Source organism: Lissotriton vulgaris, chromosome 10 (genome assembly GCF_964263255.1).
Source record: "Lissotriton vulgaris chromosome 10, aLisVul1.2, whole genome shotgun sequence".
Taxonomy (NCBI): Eukaryota; Metazoa; Chordata; class Amphibia; order Caudata; family Salamandridae; genus Lissotriton; species Lissotriton vulgaris.
Genome location: NC_141698.1, coordinates 818,073,326 through 818,086,116, shown reverse-complemented (window position 1 = coordinate 818,086,116; position 12,791 = coordinate 818,073,326). Strand labels below are relative to the sequence as shown.

Sequence of the window (12,791 nt, the reverse complement as noted above, 5' to 3'; positions counted from 1 at the left end):
ATTTTATCCAATTAAGTAACCTTGTTTCTTTTTTTTTACATGTTTGTATCATTGAACTTTCTCCACTCCTTTATGATTTTTAACGAGATCAAATAAAAGTATTTTTGACTGACTGACTGACTCCTCATCCAGTGGCTCATCATGATCTTCTTCCTCTGCAATGTATGAGATGTTCCTCCACATGGCTATGTTTTGTAAGATGCAGCTTGACATGGTGATTTTGCACACCTTATTGGGTGAGAAGAGGAGGGCTCCCCCAGTCCTTTCAAGACATTGAAATCTGTCCTTTAGGAGCTCAGTCCACTGGCCTCCATGTTCTTCCATGGCCTTCATTGAAGCAGACTTCCCCTGGCGTTGTTTGATGTCTCAGTGGTGCTAACAACCATGGTTGGTTAGGATAAGCTGGGTCTCCTATATGAAATAAAAAAACAAAGAGGCAAAACATTAAATTACAACCACATTTTTGTTTATTAGACAGGCATTATCCAAAACATTGTATTGACACATTGTATTTACCCAGAAGCCAGGCCCTCTCAGGTCCAAGTTGTGACATTTGCAGGGTTATGGTGCTATTCTTTAGTACTAGGGAATCATGTGTTGATCCTGGAAATGCGCACACATACTTGTGATGTACAAATCTGGTAAGCATTCAACTTCCACATTGATTGACTGTGTTTCCGATTGCAGTAGACTTGTTCTTTGTCGTGTGGTGGCGCCAAAGCAATACATGTGCCATCAATTGCTCCGACCATATGGGAGGCGACTCAAAGCAAAAACTCTCTCTTCACATTGGCAAAATCCTCTGTTCATGGAAACGGTATGAAGCTGTTGATGTGTCTCAACATTGAAGAAACAATTGCTTGAAGCACAGCATTGCATGTTGGTTGTGACATTGCACCAGATACTAACAGTGTATTGGAATGATCCTGTGGCCAAAAAATGGAGTACTGCCATTAATTTCACTATTGATGTCATTGCTGTGGGATTCCGATTGCGAGGCAGAAAATCTGGCTCTAGCTGATGACAGATATTCTGAATAGATTGCCTATTTAAATGGCCGTTTTAAAAAAATTTGCAAATAGTTTTTTGTAATAAAACACACATTTCATCACTTTTTAAATTAAATGTACACATTTGCATATTTTTTTTTTTAGTAGAAATTCTTTATTTAGATATAACACAGATATCTTTAAAAGAGGGTTACATAATTAACAATATATACAACTTGTTAAAAATGAAAACCGCAAAACAGTCGGTAAGCCAGCCGAATAAAGGTCTTTCGCAACCTGAGCCTCCTAGGTCCGTAAAAATGTTTTTTTTTTTTTGTTTTTTAAAAGAAGGATAAAAACCAGAAGAAAAAGTAGTAAAATGTTGAAACCGAATATACAGGGAACTTCACTCCTTTTTATTTACTCTCGCTGACTTGGAAATCATACATCTAAAAGACGACCCAATTTTCCTAGGGGTACTACTCATATTCTTTTCAATTCATCCCCCTAGAAGTTTGGGATGTATCATAGGGTTCATTAAGTGATGAAAAAGAAAAAGAAAGAAAATAAGAGGGAGGATTTAGCAGGACCTCTTTAATTTGAAATTGCGATATGCTTGCTGGATGAACTTTGTTAGTCTTATATTTAAGTCAGTGTTTTCAGAGTTCAAAGCCACAATAATGGCCTGCCTACAAGTTCGGGCGCCCAGCCTGTTCCATTCGGCTTTTAGTTTGCAGCTACGTTGGAAGTTAAAGGCTGGGCAAAGGCAAACCACATGTAACAATGTTTCGGATGTTGTGCCGCACCCTCTGCAAGTTAGATCTTCCGCCGTGCGTCTCCAGGGGGGTAAGTCTTGCAGAAAACGCCAGTCACCCATTCTAATAGCTATAAGGCTACGTTTTAGATACAGTGAGTATGTGCAGGAAAGATAAGCGGCAGGGAGTAGCCAACTATAGGAGTTTACAAGGGCCCAAGAATGGCTGCGTTTTGAAAAGAGTGCTTTGTCTGTGATAAGTGATCTCATTCTTACACATTTTTTGATGGCAATTTTAAACGCTGTCTGACTGGGGTTAAGAGCCCATAGGTCGCCTGCTGACATTTGTTGGATGTAGTCCTTGAAGAGGCGACCAAAAGTTCCTCCTGGGTTTTTCTGTGAGACTTCTAGCCAGACTTGGGATTCTAATGAGTCTGGGTCAGCCTGTCTCAGCTTGTGACAGAGGTTTAGGTATGCACCAATATTGAAAACCTCATAGTTTGGTAGCCCCATCTCTAATCTTATCTGTGCAGCAGATGCAGAAGTTGGCAACTGGAGGAACTTTTTCTAGATTTTGGTGGTATGTTGGTTTAGGGCCGTATTCAATTTACCCTTGAATGTCTCTATCCTGTATGATAGGGTGGGGCCGGTTTTCGCTCTCGGGACTTCCAAGAGGGGCGAGAGAGTTGGACCTGAGAGATTTTTTGAAAGCTTAGTTAGAGATACTGCAAGAGTCGTGGCTTTAACTGCAATCTTATGGCGCTGTTTTATAAGGTTGACCCTTGAGTCCAGGTGGACGCCAAGATATTTATACGATTGACCTATCGCGAGGCTTATGTTGTTAAAGGACCACCCACCGCCAACATATTGTTTCTTCCCAAAGGGTACTACTTGAGTTTTCTTTAAATAGACTTCTAATTGATTCGCTATTGTATAACGAAGCAGTGTGTCAAGAAGCCATTGCAGCTCGACCCTGGTGAGGCTGAACAGAACAAGGTCATCAGCATATAACAGATTGCTAAGTGCCGTGCCTCCCACCTTTGGAGGATGACTATTGGTTTCATCCTGGGTCAACAACAGATCTGCTATGAACAGGTTAAAGAGCAGGGGGGCCAGCACACATTCCTGCTTAACAGCTCTCGTTGTCATAATTTTCCACGAGAGATGCGTGCCGGACCCTAACTTCACTCGGACCCAGGTGCAAGAGTGAAGTTGAATAATGGCCTCCAGTAGTTTGTCAGGGATCCCCCACTTCCTAAGTTTTTCCCATAAAGCCACCCTGGGGACCCTGTCAAATGCTGCTTTGAAATCGACAAAGCAGCATAGCACTGTCCTAGATGTTAAGAGTGCTTTGTCGACGATGGATGACACTGCTAGAAGATTTGCCATAGTCCCTGAGTTGGCAACAAACCCCGTTTGATTAATCGGAATCCGGTTGTGTTCCTTTGCCCATAGCTACAGGTCCTCCAGAAGGAGGCCTGTATAGTGTTTAGCCTCAATGTCCAAAAGAGCAATGAGTCTATAGTTGTTAGGGGCAGCGCGGGATCCTGATTTATAAATTGGGTGTATTATTGCACCCCGCCATGAGTCTGGGATAGTTGCGGTTCTCAGGGCGTAGTTGAAAAGGTTTGTTAGGGTTCCTGACCAAAAAGCTATATCAGATTTAAAAAGGTTCTGTGGCAGGCAATTTGGGCCTGGTACTCCGCCTGATCTTGCTTTAGTCACAGCCGACGCTACTCTGTCTTGGGACACCTGAAAGTCCATATTAAGTGAGCTTGGCAGTTCAGTGGGTGAACTCCGCTTAATGCTGGCCTCGGTATCGGTCTCTGTCAGCGGACCACATCCTGTGGGTCCTAGATGTTCTGGGGACCTGAAATGGTCTGTGAGGTATGATGCCCATTCAGACTCTTGGATATTTGCTTGAGGTACTCGGGTTGGTGTGGTTAATTAGGGCCCAGAATTTTCTTGGGTTTTTGCTCTTGTGTTTGTAATGTAATAAAAAATGAAATTTTGTGCATGTGTAATTGATTTTCTTGGCAATTGTGTAAATATTACATTCCAAATGTATTGCTTACACCTTAATTTTTACATTTTACATTTTTTTATCTTAAATTCCGTTAAAGAAAGTAAAAAAAAACTGTGCTACTTTTGCATTTAGCCACAGTAATGCACTACATGACACTTTATCATAACAACAAAGGACTAGCATTAGTATTTCGTATATGTAAACAAGCTAGCTACCATTTTTCGTGCTGGTGATGCGCTTACATTCACAAACACACTATTTCACTATCTAAAATGGCGGACGCCTGACTTCGCCGTCACGACATTTCCAATTAGATGGAAGTCGGCGGAAGTAAACTGCGTAGTAGGTGGGAATCTCCACAATGGACACAGCAATAGGCTAATGTGTGTGAAACCAATGCATGACAGCCAATGGATGTGTCAGTCTCCGTTGACAATGTTGCATGTTGCGTAAATGCTTAAATGTATGCAGCATTTAGAAAAAAGCTTACTTGCCCCCTAACACTGCAGCCACGTCACCTCCTCATCTTTTGCTGCTGTTTCTGACCTCTGCGAGCCACCATGCCACGAGACGAGCCCCAAACTTCTAGCCAGGGAAGCTGGAGTGGCTTGCTACGAAGTTCCTGTCCCTGTACAGCCACGTGTATGGCTCACCCAAGGAACAGGTAGATGTTTAAAAATAAAATGTAATTCTGACTAACTTATTTTTTAATTTTAACACAGGTTACAGCGTCTGTTTTAGTTCCTGAGTGAAGTGTAGTGATTTAAGTAAAGTTTCAGTTCTATTTAATTTAAATTTTTTAACACATAAGACTGTTGTGTTTGTCCAATTGTTTGGTATATATATATATATATATAAATTCCATTGAAATATACAAATTTAACCTTTTGTGAATTTAGAAAATGTTATATTTTCTAAATAATTTAACATATATATATATATTTGTTTACATACCAAATAAAAATGAAATTAACTTTTTGCATTCGCCCAAAAATGATTCACCTAGATCATGTCACTGCCTTTGATTAGTAACATAAGGACATGAAAAGGAATAAGGGTGCTGAACCCGTTACTACAATTTTGTAACGTGGGTATTATAAAAAATAAAATATGCTGTTGTAACTCTTTGAAAATGCTTGTCATTGAATTCACTAAATTGTCACATCAATACACACAATCAAAAAGTCACATAACATTTTGTCTTTAATTTTTTGTACCTATACAGGTCATCGCCCATCAGAAGAAGACAATCTGGAAGACCATTGCGAAGAAGGTGGGGTCTCCCTAGTCTACAAGCAGCACAGCATCCACTGTACGAAGACATGGGAGGACCTACGATGCGGGTCAAAAATGTCAGCTGAAGCCCAGCTCGGCCAGTCCTATCAACATAGGAAGCTTGTGGGCGGCGCCCTGACCCCCTAATGGCCTGCATGCTTGCAGATGATAAAGCAATAATAAAACAATATTTAAAGGGACTTTTTCATATGGAATTTTCTATCACATATATGTTGGACTAATCTATATGGAAAACTACAAATCAGGCACAATAATGATCATTAGGAGATTTTAGACATTCACCAAAGTCGAACAATTTCCAAATTGGGATTAGCATTTTTGTTTTATATTGAAAAAATGTATGCAAATCAGTGTATCTAAAATTTACTGTAATGTTTTACCAATGTTTGCGTAAAAAGTAAGCCAGCATATTTTTAAAACCTGTCAAAATGGTAAAACAAGCAGAAAATAAATTAAAATCATTTAGAATCAAATGTATAAATATTTTTGCTCCGTACTGGAGTGAATTAGAAATGTGTCAAACACTATGTATTTGCTTACGCTGTAGAAGTCATTAGACTATACCAACAAAATTAATTCAGAATTTCTTCAACAGCATAATTAAATACATAGGGCATGATATATTGATAAGCTACTTAAGCACTGAATACGCGAACATACTTTTCTACATTTTAAGTATACTTAAGTTTCATGAAGTAAGTGTAACCATTGTGAAATGACCCAGCAAAACAACAGGCTTTCAGTTTATACAAATATTGGTACATCATTTCAGTAAATATTAACACACATTGATTTATATTTGTATATTATCAAATTATTAAGAAATCAGCTTTTTTACCTTGTACACACAATGCACTAAGGTTTTTTTGCTTTATATCGTTTTCGTGGCATAGGTTCAGTACAGCCAATGAGACCCATTCAGTGGTGATAACCTGTTCCGTGCTCGCTTCGGCCAACGGTGCTGTGCACAACCGTTGGCCGATGCAGTCCCCGCCCACTGAGTAGACCGCCCACACTGCGGCAGAATGTCCGCCGCGGTTAACGGGTTAAACAGTTCCTGGAGAGATTCGAAAATGGTGAAGGTAAAAGATCAAAAATAATATCGGAGCAATAATTGGAACTTACAAAACTGTGACAAAATGGTTTTAGAAGATGGTCCATACATACATGAGATAAGCCTTTGAGCAGGTGGCATATGCAAATTAGAAAATAAAAATTGAGAGAAAAGTTCATGATCAGTCCTATTGCACAGATTCAATAAAACTACTGCATATGTCTTTTCGGCATCTTCAAGAGCAGGCGAATTGGACATTAGCCACGTAGGCGGGAAAGCAGTCGGCCATTGTGTTTCGGGTGATGAGACCTCAGACACTGATGACAAAGTGGCACGAAGGGTAGGGGGACTGAAACGGAGGCCACCATCTCATCATCATCTTTGAAGGCCTTCACAAGTGACTAGTCCCTGGTGGTTATGTAAACTACAGTAACTGTGGCAATCGCATCCTTGTCTGCCACGCAGAGACCCATCTCCTCTCTCCCTCTTGCTCCACCCCCCAGTTGCCCAAACCTAACCCCCTAAAATGGCTGTGGTCTCCTTAGCTACAGGCACTTCACCCTTTGCCGGTGTCACCCTGGCTGCTCGTACAAGGCCAGACCGCACTCCTGAATGAAATCCAGGGCCTTAGTTGCCAAATGCAACAAATGGTAGCATACCTGGAAGCCATTCATAGCTCAATGGCTGACCTACAGAGAACATTTGCAAGACTAGCCTCCTCACTGACTGCAGCCTTTCAAACCAGCTGAACCTTCTGCCCCAATTCAGGTCCCTTCATCATCCCAATTCCAAAGTCCCAGCCCTATCTCAAGTACCCTCGCTAATTTGCAGGCACCCACTCAAACAGACACAAACAGCACAACTCACCATTGACACTACATCCACAACTACCACCACACCCACAACCACCACCATGCCCCCTACTACCACAATCACCCCACCACATCTACACCCCAACCACTGCCACACCCACCACCACATCCACCAGTACACCCACAAGCACCACAACCACACCAACCACCTCAATAGCACATTCATCCAAAACAACTAATTCACACACAAGCACAACTACACGCAAAACAACATCTACCAAACCGAAACACACACTCACCAGAAAACCAGACACCAGTCAAACCACACACATCTGAATATACACCAGGCCTACATTCAACTGCAAAACATAGACACACAAACCACAACCACACCAACTACCTCAACAGCAAACTCATCCAAAGCACACTCACACACAAGCACACTTGCACCCAAAACACCCCCAAACACAAACACACACTCACTTGAACACCAAAAACCTGCCAACCCACACACATTCAAACATACATGAAAAACTGCAAAACATACAGACACATGCACACTCAACCAAACTAACACACATATCCAACCCTACACAACATACACCAGACCCACATGCGCCTGCAAAACATACAGACACAAGCACATCACCCACTCCAGCTCCCTCTACCGCCCTAACCCAATCCTCTCTCACCGCTCCTACCTGTATTCCTCCTCCCAATTTGATATCCCACCTGTCCCTGACCCACGTCAAACCTAAACTCGCCTTTCCCAAGAAAGATCCTTGAAATGCCTGCCTTGTGCCTGCTAGAGGCCTCTTCGTGAGGAGGTTACCCGTTGGAAGTCTGTTTCGGAGACAGGCTGTTGCTGTGTATCGTGTTTCACCTTCCTTTATGATTTTTTTCCAAGTAATATATTTGAGAGAAGTAAATTATTTATAAATAAAAAACATTGTACGGAGTTTTTCCTGACTGAATTATTAATATAAAAGTCATCGATTATTGGCAACGTTAATGATGAAAATGTGTAATAACTGTTGGAACTTAAATTTCAGACAGTAAAGAAAAGCTTTTTTTAAATTGCATATTTGTACAATGCAAATATTAGTGTGAAAAATATTTTTATGGGCACAGAAAGCTTGGACACTTTCACCAAAAAATAACCCTTTTAAAAATATTTTTTTAAGAGTTAATACAGGTGTGTTTATCTTAACTTGATAAGTGATCAAAATAAACACATATGCATTACACCTTAAAACATTTTACAGTAAATTAATATGCATTTATATACGGAAAATGCACTAGACAAGAGAAAATGTGCCATTAATAAATATCTTCGAGGTTTTAAGGTTAGAACTAACATTGATTTTACATTTATTGAAGACAAACGTTTTGCCTTATCTAGTGCAATTTCTACATTTTAATACATTTAAAATAGTCCAGTTATGTGTAGTGCATATATATATGATTTGACAATTTCCCAAAAATGATTAGGCACTCCTGTATTGACACATTTTGATTTTCATTAATGTCTATTTTAGATTACATGTACATTGTCTTGAAGGCAGCTTGCACCAAAATTTACATTCAACTAAAAATATACAGGTGTGTTTTTTTACAATTCTTAAACGACAACATTGCACGCATATGCATTGCACCTCACTAAAACATTGCTTAATTCCCTTGCAGGTAGAGAATGAGAGTACCTTCAGCTATTTATGCAGGCTCTGGCATGCCAGGCGTATCATTGCACAGTCATCGTTTAGGGAGGTTTGCTAGAACCTTCTAGAATGTGCTGAATGCTTGTGAGGCATCTTAAGTTGATTATGGTATATGATGTGACAGCTGAGTTCTGATTGGTTAAGCCAGCCAACTGTACACCCAGCCACTTGACTGTCTCATGAACTTATTTTAAAAGACAAACATTACATAAAATAAGTACGTTAAAATCCGTTTTTTTGTTGTAGACAGGAAATACATTCATGGGAGTATCACTGTTTCTTTAATCAATGTTTCTTTCTTTTCTTGTTTGGGGCGATCAGGGGTGTGAGTTGATTGAAACACCGGATCAAGACTTGACAGATTTCAGCAAGTGCCTTCAGATACTTCACAGAAAGATGACAGAAAGACAGATGCAGGTATACATTTTCAATGCTTAATTCTGTTTATTTGTAATTAAAAAAGTCCTTGCTCTTGATTTCGCTGCGAATCTTTCCAACGTGTATATTTATATAAGTTTAGCTGCTGTTGGCGCCTACATTTATCGGGCTAAGAATTGAGGAGCGCATGTTTTTTTTTTTTAAATTAAAGGACGTCAGTACATTTGGGGGGGGGGGCACTCAAAACCCCTATTAATTCTCCTTTACAAATCAAGTGTTTATTAATTGGTGTCGAGGCTGAGCATATCAAGCAAATACGTCACAGCTTGGTCGCAGATGCATCTCATTTTTACAAATACATGTAATGCCTCACACTCATAAATGTACGGAAAAAAAGCTAAATACGTTGTTTTAATTCACCTGAACTCGGAGAACTCAGTGAGAAGAAAAACCTGCCCATTGCGTTAAACATGCAGCCCCTGAAGAAGCTCAGTGGAGGTGTGTGGCCATACCTGTATGCACACACTTGGTAGTTACCAGACACATTTTACGGCTATGTTTACTGCAGTGGGCACTAATTTGTAAATGAGCATATTTAATGACATAATTTGGCAGCCAGTATTCCTGCTTTCTTGAAGGTCTTCCAAGCACAGTTTGTACCGAGTGTTTAATTGTGAGGCGAATGTGCATGAAAGCACGACCCTTCCTTGACATGATCACCTGCCTTACAGCTGATGGTCCCTGATGCAGCCTTCGCTGAATGGTTTTCAAACTTGCTGATGATTTCAGTGATGTTCCACTATGGTGGCTGATAATTGTATCGTGACTTCCAGCTAAAACCCTTATCTGTTCCGGCTCTTTCTACTTAAGAGTGTCTGCTACTTATTTCAGGATATGTCTCTGGGGAACACCAGGTGAAGTTCAGGAGCGTACATGTGTGTGTGTAACATGCAAAAGAAAAAAATGCACTAAAGTGCTTTTAACTCTTTTTTCGCAATTTACCACCAAGTCAGACTTGGTGGTAAATTGCGACCAAATAATGCGCTTTCGCAATTTCTAAATGGTTGATGAATTGCATTTAAGGAATCTCTATTAGAGATTCTATAAATCCAATTCCTCGCAAATATGCGATTTCGGTAATAGTGATTTTTGCATTTGGGATGATGAATCCCAAATGCAAAAATCGCACTCGCAAAGGGCCAGATTCTCAGAATCTGGCCCTTTGTGAGCGCAATTACCTTTGATGAATCAGGCTGTTAGTCAGCTAGATTTGCGACCAGGTGTGAATCTCAAATTTCCCAACTATAAAAGCAGAGGACTGCAGGGCGGCGAGGTGAGATGACTAGTTTGTGATGGGCCGTGTCCATGGGGAACAGAGTTGCATTAGGTGGGCCTCTGTCAACAGTGGCAAAGTGGGTGAAAAAAATGGGTTGAAATGCTACCTGAGTAGATAGAGTAGACTATTTGACATCATTTATCCTATCACCTTTAGGGTGTTTGATTACTAGTAGAATGCCTGGAAACGATAGTGGGGCAACATTCCAAGCTTACTACTGCCAATGTTTGTGAATTCCAAAAAGAAGTACATTTGCATCCATTCAAGAAGTACTTCTATGGTGCAGATTTACTACTCCTTCGGTAAACCAATCACTATATAGTTTTAATATCCCACTCCACGAAATGAACAAGTCAAAACTAACCCTGGGCGTGGTTGGCCGAGTGATACTTTGTGAAATTCCACTGAATTGGTTAAAAACTTGGTGGAAATCCGCTCCGCCCCCTGCCTGCATGAAGCATGATGCAGGCAGCCATCTGCGCCGCTTACCTTGTGCTTCTCCACCATGCCTGGGCTGTCCTGCTCCTGGCTATCTTTCCAGTCTCCAGGCTCATCCATGACAAAACAAAACTCCTATGCTCTACGTCTAGGAAGGACTTGAAATGCTTGCACGCATGCACAGTCCTCCCAAGAGTGACGTAGAGCATGCAGGTTTCGTTTTGCCATGGATGGGCCTGGAGACTGGAAGAGAAAGCCAGGAGGAGAATGACAGCCTGGGCATGGCACAACACAGCGGAGAAGCACCATGACCAGGTAACCTGCAGCGGCCTCCGGTGGGTGGCAGGGCAAACTCTGCTATGCGGCGGAATCAGAGTGTTTGCTGAACTCCGCGTTCCAAGCGGAGGGCAGAGCTGGTAAAACTCTGAAAACTCCGCTGGCGGAGCAAAGTTCACCACCCACCATTAGTCAAAACCTCTTAGTGAATTGAAAACAACGAGAAAAAACTACACAGACATACCCAACCTGAATCAGGAACCCAGACATAACTACCAATCCAAGAATGCATTTGACAGGTGTCACACCCCAAGCATCCGTGCTGAAGCTACGGCCCTGACCATCCTACTTGCGCCCTGGTAATTCTTCTGGGGAACTCATAACTATGGTCACGTACAGCACAACACTATAGTCCCTGCTATAGGATTACTTATTTTAAAAGTATTTTAACTAAACACACTCTTTTTTCGTTTATGCTACAAGAAGCCTTCATTGTAGGTGTTAGACCTGGCACCCTTGGCGTGGTTCCCCCCTATTTTTTTGCTTCTACCTCCTGCATTTTTGATGCTGTGCTGGATTTCGTTTTTGCTGGTTTAGATGCTTTGTGCACTTTGCCACTGCTGTTCAGTGTCAAAGTGCAAGTGCGCCCTGTGTCAATTGTTATTGTGATTGGTTATCCATGATTGGCATATTTGTATCACCAAGACGTCCCTAGTAAAGTGCACTGAGTGGCCCAGGGCTGGTGATACAAATGCTACTAGTGGGCCTGCAGCACTGATTGTGCCACACAAATGAGTAGCCCCACAATGATGTCCCAGGCCTGCCACCGCAGTGCCTGTGTGCAGTCTGTGAACTGCCATGTCCTCCTGGTCAGTGTTTCCACTGAAAAGGCCTAACCCTTCCCTTTCTGTACACATTGGTCACCCTTATGGAAAGCCCCAGGTACCACTTTGGGCAGGGTGCAGTGTATGTGAAAGGTAGAGCATGTTCTTGTGCAGGTGACATGCTCTGGTAGTGAATTACAGCCATTTTCGATTTTCACTATTGTAAGGCTATGTTGCCCCATAGGCTATCATGGGGAATGCTGGCTACAGTGGCTACCAGCATATCTTCCTATAGGAGCAAGATAGGACATAAAAGTCTGATATCCCTGAACTCAGAATTTAATAACACATCTTTTAGGAAAAGTGGTTTTTAAATCCTGTGTTTGAGAACAGCACTTTTAGAAAGTGGCTGTTCTCTTGTCTGACCTTTCTGTGTGTCTTGGCCTGTTTGTGAATAGACTGTCTGGCTTTAGAGTGACAGGGGCTGGGGAGCCCCCAGGAGGCTGGATGAGTCGGCCCTAGGCTGAATGACTGCATCTGTATCTTGAGTGGTGGGAGGGGATAGCACCTGGGCCTGAATAGGGCTGTGCCTGCCTTACACAATGCTGGCTCCACCTCCTGCTGGGCGGCTGACGACCCCTGCCCCTCACTCTGAAAGGAAAGGAGAAGCCAGGAAAACAAAGGTAAGAAAGATTTTTAGGGGGATAAGTACAGGACCCTGACTACAGAAAATTAGATCATCCTGGAATCAAGAAGGAACCTCTGCCAAGGAGAAAGATGAAACTGAGGAAGAAAGACTGTCCTGCTGTTGCTCTGTTGGACTGCCCTGCTGTTGCTTTGCTGTAAATGAGAGGGGAAGGTTTTTGCTTTGTGCTGTGTCCCCTTGCTTG

The 12,791-nt window shown here is 41.8% G+C and overlaps 1 protein-coding gene across 3 annotated transcripts in view; it reads left to right on the top strand.

Moving 5' to 3' along the window:
* TPK1 (thiamin pyrophosphokinase 1) overlaps positions 1 to 12,791 on the top strand; it is a 1,173,355-nt gene that overhangs the window by 642,627 nt on the left and 517,937 nt on the right. For all 3 annotated transcript variants that reach the window (XM_086941740.1, XM_086941739.1, XM_086941738.1), the window contains exon 6: positions 8,971 to 9,066. In XM_086941740.1, the coding sequence (XP_086797866.1) occupies positions 8,971 to 9,066 (96 nt within the window). The remainder of the gene's footprint in view (positions 1 to 8,970; positions 9,067 to 12,791) is intronic.